The 12228-nt window shown below is 37.5% G+C and overlaps 1 protein-coding gene across 3 annotated transcripts in view; it reads right to left on the bottom strand.

Annotated features, from left to right (window-relative positions):
* The window catches only part of LOC138026612 (1-acyl-sn-glycerol-3-phosphate acyltransferase alpha-like), a 16542-nt gene continuing 4314 nt past the window's right edge, over window positions 1-12228 (bottom strand). For all 3 annotated transcript variants that reach the window (XM_068874036.1, XM_068874043.1, XM_068874049.1), the window contains 3 exons: window positions 5580-5675; window positions 4118-4190; window positions 1-2477 (listed from right to left, as the gene is read on the bottom strand). In XM_068874036.1, the coding sequence (XP_068730137.1) occupies window positions 2317-2477; window positions 4118-4190; window positions 5580-5675 (330 nt within the window). In that variant the 3' untranslated portion in view covers window positions 1-2316. The remainder of the gene's footprint in view (window positions 2478-4117; window positions 4191-5579; window positions 5676-12228) is intronic.

Genomic DNA, 12228 nt, shown 5'->3' with positions numbered 1-12228 from the left:
TTGCATTATTCACGTGCTTTTAATGTCACCTCCTTCAAACATTAACATTATTCCTGGCAGAAAGTATCCGGTACTTATCTCACACAGCTGGCAAATCCTCTAGATAAGAGTAAAAATACTTCTCTCTCTTTATTTACAATACACAGCATGAAATCATCTTGTACTGAATAAACTTTTTACATAAAATCATTTTATCAAGATGTTTGTTGTGAAACCACAGACTCTTTCATAATGGCAGCCAAATTCAAATTTTTTCCCTTAATGCTTAATGTGCCTTTATTTCCTTACTTTGGTGAGCAAAAAAATATTTTGACAATGAGAAAAGAATATTAATAATCTATATTATTATTATGTTCTAAGATGGGATGAGTCTGGATGAGTAGATCAAATTAATATGGACGAAAACAATAATAAAGACTGCCATTTATGAAAGTTGTCTACATCCAATAATTATTATAGAACAATAACATCCCTAAGAATGAGTCAGTGATAGACTTCACCAGAAAAGAATACGATTGCATCGGTCAAAACACCACTTAATCATGTTTTAACCTAGTAGAGATATTTTACAAGAAGAGAAAAAGTCCAAAGCAGTTCGGCAAACAGACTTTCAGCTGAAACGTTCTTGCTTACTCTTCCTATTCGCAAATGACTTTCATATTCACCCAAAGAATTATATCCAGGCAACAAGAACCATTCTACTCCTTGGATTGTATGAAAATCCAATTGAAAACCTAAAATCTCCACCAACCAAAATGTTGTCAAGTTGAATAAAATAATACAAGGGCACACTAAAGTGAGGCAATTCCCTTTTTCTCCTCTATTAATCGTCCTCCGACCAATCCACATTTTTTAGTTTTCAAAAAAAGAGATAACAGAGAAGATAAGATATGAGGAAGATAATGATTTAGTAAAACATTTTTGAACTTTTAAATCTAAAGTACAAACATTGGTTTTGGCTGAACAGATTTTCAATTTCAACTTCAACCCCAAATTGAACAAAGAAGGAGCTATTGAGCTTTATGTCCATGGAAAATATTTAAACACTGAAGCCTGGTTCACAAGTACGATGCAAATGCAAACGCAAACAAAGTTCTCACGTCCAATGCAAATGCAAGGGAAGTAAGACATGCAGGTGCAGTTCACGTCCTCTTTCCAAGATGGAGGATGAGAATGAACCCTTTTTTTTGCCTTGTGTTTGTGTTTGCTTTTCAACGGGTCACACATGTGAAATGCAAATGCACTTGCATTAATTTGCATTTGCATTTGCGTCATACGCATGAACCAGGCTTAAACTCTCTACTCTTTTCTGCTCCCAACACTTGACTCTATTTGCAGCTTCAGGCTGCATTTCATACTGCTTCTGATTTTGTTTTTGCTTGTTTTTCTTTTTACTCAGACCAACCAATCCAAAATTAGGAAATGCATTTGACGGTAGATAGAGAAAAAAGGGAACAGCCTAGACAAGTATTGCCAAAAATAAAATCTGGTCTTAATTTACACAAAATAAATATAAAAACAGAGCAACTCCACTTGCAAATGGTGCAACAAATAAGAGATTTTAAAAAATATGACTTTGTCAATCACTGTTCCCCTTATAAAATGTAAAAACATTATGTCAGTCTAAAGAAAATAAGTTAATTTAACCTTATTAATAATAATTTAGTATAATTACATAGGTGATTCTCTGCACTGACTGGTTGCTTGTGAGGTGACAGACAAAGAAAATGCATGTTAATTTTTTCAAATAAATTATCACCTGAATAATTATACTAAAACAATAATTATTCACCCCGCCTTCAGCAAATATAATATTGTTAAGTAATCTGAATATTTGGAAAAAATTATCTGTGAAATTCTTCCATATGGATTTTACTGTCAACAACATTGTATTTATTGTCATTCACCAAAGGCTGAGTTAATAACCTAAGAAAATTCATTCACATCCACTGAGCCAAAGGGGAATGATGGTTGAGTTGACGTGTAAAAATATTACTCATGTGATTATCAGGGAATCTGTATTTTCTTCAATTTTACTTAATTCTTCTTCAAGAATCGCACAGCTGCCAAATCACTCTGTCACAGTACTATAAATTACTTTTCACTAGAAAATTAGAGTAAAACTCAAGACAATTTTTAACCAATCAATGCATGCACAACTGTTTAATCACCAGCCCCAGTTGTTTGAAGGGTGATTAGTATTATCCACCTTTTGAACAACCGAGGCCTGAGTATGATTGATTTTCCCTGTTTTAATCTAACAACTGGATGGAGATGTGAAGAAACAAGAAAGCACACCTACTCTGACTGCAGAAATTAGTTAGTCTTTTTGTCATCTGCTGACGTCCCATTTAAATAGTCACTTTCATGGAAGACTTTGAGCATCTTTTCCCGGACCCTTTCTGTTAGTTCAGAAATATCATTTATTGCTAAGCCCTCAGTTGATATGGGAGACAATACCTTTCCCCTTATGATCCCTACAACAATAAAGATGATATTAGTTATTGATCGGACAATGTGTTATCCACTAGTGAATTGTCGTGTGCTGTTCATTTCCTGCTGCTGATGATGAAAACCAAGCTAGGGATATAGGCCTTATCACGGTTTTCGACGCCATCTTGACGGGTAGGCAAAGCGGTCAGAAATTACAGTGTTTGTATGGGAATCCGATAGCAAATAACTTCTTCCAAAATTGAATTTTTCACAATTTCTGAATCGCAACGTTAAAATACTAGGTAGAAGGTTGTATTCGCCAAGTTTGAAGTATGTAGCTTGGCTAGAAGACGCTCAGTTAATTTTTTGAATTTTCCAAACATTTGTCTGTAAATTTGCCTGGGTAAACAAACGTCTAGACGCAGTTCGCGGGAAAAAAATTTTGAGACTAATGTATGGAAAATTAAAAAAGAATAGCTCAGCGACTTATAGGAAAGCTACATCCTTCAAACTTGGTGAATACAATCTTCTACCTAGTATTTTAACGTTTTGATTCACTAATTGTGTAAAATTCAATTTTGGAAGAAGTTATTTGCTATCGGATTCCCATACAAACACTGTAATTTCTGACCGCTTTGCCTACCCGTCAAGATGGCGTCGAAAACCGTGATAAGGCCTATTACTGAGTTTCAAAGCCAAAGATCATCCTTGTTAATGGAACAACTTAAGTTGTAATAATGTGAAGCCTGAAAAAGTCCAGGGTTGAAAACATCCAGTTCAGACCTACACTTTTTCACACTTCTTTATAACAACTGCTTCTGTAGTTCTATTCACTGTGATGAAGTTTTGCGTGGAAAATCATTACATATTTGCATTTCAATGGGGTTTCACAGAAGAGAAAGACTGAGAAGCAGGCTTTTCGATCTTTTGATTTGTTCTCGCCCCATTTTTTGCTCAGTCAAAACAATGAAAAGCCCGCTTCTCATTCTACCCCATGGAACACTTTCTACGCAGGTTTCATATCCTCTGTTTACACAAACAAACTCCATAGAAGTTCATTCATAAAATAATGTATGATATTTTTGCCCTCAAATTTTTCAAATTCTACAGCCTCAACTCAAGTATCTTCCAGACAAGATCTACTCCAGGAAGTGACACAATAACTTCCATCACTAATTCATTTACAAATTCACCAGCTGTGCATGGTGCTGTACGTTTTTTTGCCCAACTGTTGCCATGTCTTCAATTACTTTATCAGATCAAAACAAAATGTTCAATGTAGCCGACACAAAGCGTGGGAAAATGTGCACGCGAAGTCACAGTTGGTTTTGGTTTCACTTCTGATTGGTTGAAAAAGTGGCGCGAGAACTTTGAACCAATAACTGAGTGAAGTAATCATAAACCAAAGCAATTGGCTAATTACTTTCGACACTCAATTGAGAACCGCTCTATTTGGATCTAACGTAACTCGTGCATTTTTCCGCACATGCAGCTTCGATCTCATTCTTGTCTATATTTGGGCATAAAATTGATCTGATCAAAAAGACTGATAATACACAGTTGATAAACCCTTAACCCCCCACACAAAAAACAATGACATTGCATGGATATATTTCAATTAATTTCTAAGTGGCCTTCAAAAGAAAATTAAACCTCTCGAGGTTAAATTGATTTCAAGGCTTACCTGTAGTAAATGTTTTGCTCATTTTATTGAAAATAGAACTGTAGTCATACAATACAAGTGGCACAATTGGTAGCTGTAACACAAAATAATACTTTATTGGAAACCTTAGTAAAAGTAGTAGAAGTGGTAGCAGTTAAAACAGTAATGATGACATCAATGACAACATCTTGAGATTAGGAGACCAGTTGCAGATCAAATGAAAGCAATAATTAATTTATGTGGGGGGTGATGGGGGTGAGGAAGGGTACAGTCGCACTGGATAATTAAGAGAAAAACCTCTCCCGGGGCAGAGTAGAAAACCAACAAACTCATTCGAGGACACAATGACAGATGCTTCCCTGAAGTATAAGTTGCTCTTTAATTAATTAAGCACAAAGGCTCAAAAGGCTGGTTTCAGTAGCATGGAAGTGCTGCTGGAGGTTGATCCCTTGCAAGGTTGCCCCCAGAACAAGATGTCCCCCCTCCCCTAAGGTTGAGAACCAGATGGGAATTACCACTAAACAACCCTTCTTCTGATAGAAGATACTGCAAATGGTTGGAGGGTTATTATTATAAGAAACATGGGTGACAAATAATACTCCTTAATTTTGGCGCCAAAATTCGGCATTAATTTATAATTTCACATGTGAACTTACAATGCTGCCATAGCAACTTTTCCTACAGTCCCAAAACGATGTCCAGGTTTTAACAAATCTGAGTCTTATGAACGTAATTTGTCACCCATGATATTAATAGCTAATCAAATGGTATACTCGTGAAATTAGGGAATAATTTCACTTGTGTTTTGTCCAAAATCAAATAATTTCCCAGGCCTTTAGGCAAAACATGTGTGAAGTTATTCCCTAATTTCGCTCATCACCATTTGAATAAGGCGGCTTTCTAGTATGTCAGAACTTAAAACCAGCGGGCGATATGCAGAGAGCTTGTAAGTACAGATTTCTGCATCTGTGCTTTGATTAATCTACCGGTATATGTATCTCCAAGTAGCTGCTTGAGTGTGCTGGTGAGGTCTTGGGAGTATCCTCCATCAATGATGATGTTGTGCTGCGTCACTCGGTAGTCACGATATCTTATTATTATTATTATTATTATTATTATTATTATTATTATTATTATTATTATCATCATCATTATCATTATTGGAGTGCATTTATTAACATGGTCATTTGTAAACTGCAATTCAACATGGAGCTAACATGGTAAGGTACGCATGCTCAAAACAAAGAATCAAATTCTCGTAAACAAGTCTCCTTGGCTACTTCAAGAAACATCTTCCCTAGAATAGGATTCAAGAATGTGAGCAAATGTTGTTGACAGGCAAAACAAGGCCCATCAGTTTGTCTGTTTAAAATTTGCATTGTGTTCTGTTGACCATGAGCTAGCTAACTTACTAAGTTCAAGTTGTTTTTATTTTTATGACTTTGTATTCTTTCAATTCAGGCCAATTCCCTGTAGAACCTACCTGTGCTTGCTGGGCTAAATGAAATGCACCCTTTTTGAAGGGTAAAAGTGTGCCAGTCTGACTTCTAGTTCCCTCTGGGAAAATCCACAGATTAATCTGGAAATTTACAAAATGTGCTAAAATTTATATAGAATGTTAAATGTACATTCAAACAACACTGTCAATAAGTAAACATAATTTTTATAACATATTGAAAATCTAAAGGACACTTTCTGTTGATGGCAGCCACAAAAAAAGATAAAGCCTATTCCTACAATTAAATTTTGTCAAATAAAAGTGAAAAATTACTTGGATGTGTTCATGGAGTCTAAAGGTAAAATTTGTTTCATTTTGACCAGAAAGGATTTTAAGAGATGTTGTGACAGTTGCCCATTCTTTTGGATAAAGAGCAGGTTTAAGTTGAAGTAATTACTGAGGTTTTGCAATATAACATTTTTATCAATCCTTTTGGTTGAAAAACATGGTAACTCCAAACAAGAAAGTCATCATAGTACCCTTGAGCATCTCTCGTGTCCGACTTTCTAAAAGCCCAGGAAAATGACAGAGGTTGCCACCAAAGTGTTTTTAGATTGGCATCAACTTTCTTTCATGCCTGCTTTACAAATTAAATTACCGGTACTATTTTAGTGCCTGCTACATGTACCATTCAAATATAATAACTAATAACAACAACAACAATAACAATTTAATAATAATAACAACTGGCAGTGTTAATCACCCTTTTCTTGCAGTATTGGGGACTGAATTGCAAAAGGGTGCAGCTCGTGATATTGGGCTGAAAGCATACAAAGGAGTCTTTGGCTGCCACTATACAGTCCATGTTTGACGTCGGAGCACAGCACCACAGCTAGATGTTAATTAGCTGTGAGTTGATTTTGATGAGGGAGGAAAACCGGAGTACCCGGAGAAAAACCCTGGAGTCAGGTTGAGATCGACTGAAACTCAGTCCACCTGCAAGCCGGAGCCAGAGTTGAACCATGGCTTGCAGTGGTGGGAAGCCCGATAGATAACCACTAAGCCACCCTGACACCCAAAACAACAATACAATAACAAAAAAACTTTATTCGATCCTTAAAAGCAATTTACGAGTTTTACATACAATGAAATGAAATAAAGAAAAGGGTAAATTGGCTTCCTAAAATAACAAGATAGTTAAAGAACTACATTTAGAAGCCATATTGCATGAAATAAATAATATTACAATACTTAGGTAACACAAAAAACATACATAAAGCATCATTGTTCCAATAAAACTCAAATTTTTTTAATTCCACAAAGTAATGTTTGTACAATGTACAGTGGTGTAGAGTCGAAAATTGCCAATCCTATTCAATAAACTACTCCATTCCTAATAGTAATAGTAATAATAATAATAATAATAATAATAATAATAATAATAATAATAATAATAATAACTCGGTGGATCATGGCTGGCTTAAGAAGATCTTGAGAATCAATAGGTTTCCCACCTGGATCTGCCGAGTGGTAGATAACCTGAGCGACAGTTGGAATACCCGAATTGCTGTCAAGACCATGAAAGGCCATGAAGTGTCTCCCCCGATTAACTTCAATAGAGGCCTACCCCAGGGGGACGCGCTGTGCCCGCGCCTTTTCACTCTATGTCTTAACCCGGTGGCTTGGAAACTAAGCTCTACTGAAGGATATCGTCTATCTAAGCCGGTGGTTGGAAACAACATCACTAACCTGCTATATGTAGATGACCTGAAAATTTTCGCCTCATCTCAAGCAAAGTTAAACCGAGTGCTTAAGATGACGGAAGAAGCCATGGGGGACATTGGACTTTTGTGGAACCCTAAGAAATGCAATGTTCTGCATGTGAGACGAGGCGTGATTGACAAGACATCTCAGGGCTTTAAGGCAGGTCAAACAGCCATCGACTGCCTTAAGGACAAGCAATATTGCTTTCTTGGCGCACCGGAGCAGCTCTTACAAGATCAGAAGCTAGCTCTAGAGACAGCAGCGAGGACCTACCTGCAAAGGCTCTCGGTCATTTGGTCTAGCCCCCTCTCCGACATGAATAGAGTTACAGCGTCGAACCAGCTAGCTCTGCCGGTGCTGACATATCTCATGTGGTCCCAGCATTGGAATCTTACAGACCTGCGTAACATCGATAGGGAAGCCCGCAAAGTCATCAGTGAGAATGGTGGAAAACACCCATTGGGTTCTACAGCGCTACTTCACCTGCCTAGACATCAAGGTGGGCGTGGTCTCCGATCAGTCGAAACAGAGTACAAGCATACTAAGATCAAGTCTGCTATCAAGCTGTACCAAAACAAAGACCCCACCATGAGCTTGGTAAGAGCATTCGAAGAGAGGGCTGCTGATAAAGGTAACCAGTTGTTGATAAAGGAAGCAAGTACCTTTGCAGAGGAAATGGGAATCTCACTTGAATTGTCTCACCCAAACCCAAGGTGTCTAAAAGAAGATGGAACCGAGGTCCCTAACATCAAGAATCATCTGAAGCAAAGTTCTAGACAGCAGCTTGAAGATAAGATCCGTGGAGTGCTGGGCGGGAAATCGCGGCTGCCGGACGTATGTTTACCATGTCTGTTTAATTTTGGCAAAGATGGCCCCTCTCTGGCATCCGCTCCAATGAAAGTACACAATCCGACTCCCTAAAGATATAATCTACTCTCTTCAATGTAAATGCCGCCAAGGAAAAACGAAAGAGAGGACCGTGGCTCAATGGAAGACGAACCAAGAAATTCGAAGAAATCCAACATGGCCGCCGAGGAAAATATTGATGTTGAAGAACCGGATGAAAGGCTCAACGAACTAGAAGAGCCTAGCCTTTTTGAAATCAAGGCCCTTTTGGTCGACATTCAAATTCAAGTGGCTGCTATTCTTACTGAAAATCATACGCTGAAGAAGGAAATCGAAGATTTAAAAGATTCTGCCAACTGCTATGGGAGAGAGCTTAAAGACTTGAAAAAGTCGTTGCAAAAAACGAAGGACGAAAACAAGGAATTGAAATATACTCTAGCTTCAACAAGGAATGAGCTAAAACAACGAAGGAGAATCTTAGAAAGCAGAGAGAAGAATCAGAAGACAATGGGCACACCAAGATGATTTGGAACAGTATAGTAGGAAGAATTCGTTGGAAATTCACGGCATTCCACAAGATGCTTATCCTAGTACAGAGGCCGCGGTCATTAAAGTTGCCGAAGCCCTAAACATTACAGTAGAACCGGAGAATATCGAAATTTCACATAAGCTGAATCACGGCAGGGCCATAATTGTGAAATTTTGCAGTCATAAAGTGAAATCGAAACTTTATAAGGAACGTACCAAGCTAAAAGATGTCAAAATCTCAGATCTATTTCCTAGCTACCCTTCAAGTGGACAGCAACGGCAGCGTATATTCATCAATGAAAACCTTACGGCTTATAGGCGAAGAATTGTAAAAGAAGCAAACAAACGAAGACAGGAGGGTACACTTTTCAGTGTGTGGACTTTAGATGGTAAGATTTACATTAAGACCTCGCCTGACGGCTCTCCTGTAAGAATATTTTGCGAAGAGGACCTAGATCACTTATAATTTGAAATAGCGAAACAATATACTGCATGACTGGAGAGGGCCGCCTTTCTTATGAACTAATTAAGAACTCCAAACCATTCAAATTTCTCGCTTCCAAAGTAATTTAGTTTTTTTATCTTCGCATTTGTGTGTGTTTGATGTTTTGTATATGCACCCTTCCTTCCTACTCCGCCAAATTGTCATTTTGTATAATCTACGTTTCTCGATAATTCGCATTAGTTTATGTTTAAATTCCCGTTGTAGCCTTTCGTTTTTGTTTACCATATCGAGCACTTTTTGCATTACTTATCGTACACCTAACAGAAAGAATGCAAATGTTCTATCAAGGCTCATATATTTTTTCCCTGGAGACAACGCTTGCAACAAAAAACTTGACAGATGCGTATACTTTTTAGGAATATTGTTCTTCTACAACGCTTGCAACAAAAAACTTGACAGATGCGTATACTTTTTAGGAATATTGTTCTTGTTGTGTTTTTGGCTGGTTTCCATCCTAAGGTATCCAAGACTGCCACTTTCCCCCTTTCTATTGCAATTTTTTCAAAAAACGGGGATAATTGACTTGAAACTCTTTAATGACCGATCTTAATCTTGCGTCACTTAACGTACGAGGTTTAGGAAATTGTCAAAAGAGGAGAGAGATTTTCAACTGGCTTTGAGCAAAAGGCTTTTCAATTTATTTTCTACAAGAAACGCATAGTTCAGAAAAATCAGTGTCGATTTGGTTAGCCGAATGGGGCTATAAAGCTCTTTTTAATAGTTGCAATAGTGCCAGTGCAGGAGTAGCTATCCTATTCAACAATAACTTCTCCTTTGAACTGGAACGTTTCTTCTCTGACCCTGAAGGCAGGTTCATTATATGTGATATCAAAGTAGATAGAAAAGTTATTACATTGGCCAACTTATACGCTCCCAACGAGGACAACCCGCAGTTTTTTGAGGACATCTTTAACCATTTGGAAGTTTTTAAGTGCAAAGAAATTATAGTCGGCGGCGATTTTAACCTTGTACTGGATTTAGCCGGAGACAAAAAGGGAGGCCAGGCCAAAACTCATACAAAGGCATTAAAAGTAATTGAACAGTATGCAGCTAAACTCGATTTAATAGATGCATGGAGAGTCCTAAACCAAGATGCCCGCAGATATACGTGGCGCCGTAGAAACCCTGAAATTCATTGCCGTCTAGATTTTTTCTTGGTGAGCCAGAGTGTAATGTCCAATGTTAAAGACACTGATATCTCAGCAGGCTACAAGACAGATCACTCCTTGATAACTATTAAAATTGCGCAACACTCTAATACCAGAGGTCCTGGTTTCTGGAAGCTAAACAAGTCTTTTCTCAAAGAAATTGAATATATTAATCAAATACGAGAAACAATTGAACAGGTGAAACTGGAATACCGAGAGGACAAATACGTAAACCCCGCTCTAATGTGGGAGATGATTAAACTGAAGATTAGAGTAAAATCAATACGCTACGGTAAAAGTAAAAGGTCCAGAATGTTGCGAGAAGAGGAACAATTGGAGTCTTTAGTGAATAATCTACAAAAGGACATAGAAAACGGGAAAAAAGAGGACAAAGAAACAATCACAATTCAAAGAAAGTTAGATGAAACAACAAGAAAGTTGGAGAAAATAATTGAGTATAAAACAAAAGGTGCCATCTTGAGATCAAAGTGTAGGTGGCATAATGAAGGTGAAAAGAATACAAAGTACTTTTTAAACCTAGAAAAGAGACATTACAAAAGCAGCGTAATCACTCAACTCAAGGTGAGTGACACCGATTTCATCACTTCAGACAATGAAATTTTGAATGAATGCGAAACCTTTTATCGTAACATTTACAGCTCCAAAACAAATTCCCTTGATAGTGGCCACCTCTTTTTTGACGCTACGGGTCTCCCATCCTTGGACCCAGAGGAAAAGGAAAAATGCGAAGGCCCCCTAACTAAGACGGAATGTTTTCAAGCACTAAAAAGCATGAACGGGGAAAAAACGCCTGGATCGGATGGGCTTCCTGCAGATTTTTATAAAATTTTTTGGAACAATTTAGCCGATTGTTTAGTAAATTCGATCAATTATGCTTATCAGGAGAGGCAGTTTTCAGTTAGTCAGAGGAGAGGAATAATAAAAGTAATACCAAAAAAAGACGCAGATCCATGTCTTGTTAAAAATTGGCGTCCGATAACACTCCTAAATACCGACTACAAAATTGCGGCTAAGGCAATTGCGAATCGTCTTAAAATTGTGATCCCAAAGATAGTTAATAATGACCAAACTGGTTTTATTAAAGGCCGTTTTATCGGAGAGAATATAAGATTGATCGAGGGCATAATAAATTACACTGCTACTCAAAATATCCCTGGACAACTTCTTTTTCTGGATTTTGAAAAAGCCTTTGATACGGTGGAAAGGTCATTCATATGGAAAACTCTAGAATCTTTTAACTTCGGTTCATCAATTATAAATTGGATTAAGCTCTGTTACCAGAATATTGAAAGCTGCATCTTAAATAATGGATGGGCAAGCGGCTATTTCACCTTAGATAGAGGTGTTAGGCAGGGCTGCCCTTTGTCTCCCTACATTTTCATTATTTGTGTGGAACTTTTGGCCGAAAAAATAAGACAAAATAAAACTATTAAAGGAATCTCGGTGCAGGATGAAGAAATAAAAATCAGCCAGTTTGCTGATGATGCTACAATTATCCTAGACGGCTCTAAAGAATCATTCACAGCGGCTCTACAAGATTTAGAGCAGTTTGGGTCTATCTCTGGTTTACGACTTAATAACAAGAAAACAGAAGTTTTGTGGATAGGCTCCAAGGCCGGATGCAACGAAGTTTTTTGCCCAGAAAAAAATCTTAAGTGGGTTAATAAAGTTAAATCCTTAGGAGTTTGGATATCTACAGATTCTGAAGCAAGTATAAAAGCAAATTATGATGAAAAAATAGAAAAAGCACAAAATGTCTTAAGCTCCTGGAAATACCGGAGACTGAGTCTGCTAGGGAAAATAACTGTGTTGAAGAGCCTTGTTGCATCTCAATTTGTCTATATTCTGGCTCCCCTGCCATCAAATCATACAGCCTTGGATG

Source organism: Montipora capricornis, chromosome 2, assembly GCF_036669925.1.
Source record: "Montipora capricornis isolate CH-2021 chromosome 2, ASM3666992v2, whole genome shotgun sequence".
Lineage (NCBI taxonomy): Eukaryota > Metazoa > Cnidaria > Anthozoa > Scleractinia > Acroporidae > Montipora > Montipora capricornis.
This window is presented reverse-complemented; position numbering and strand designations above follow the sequence as displayed.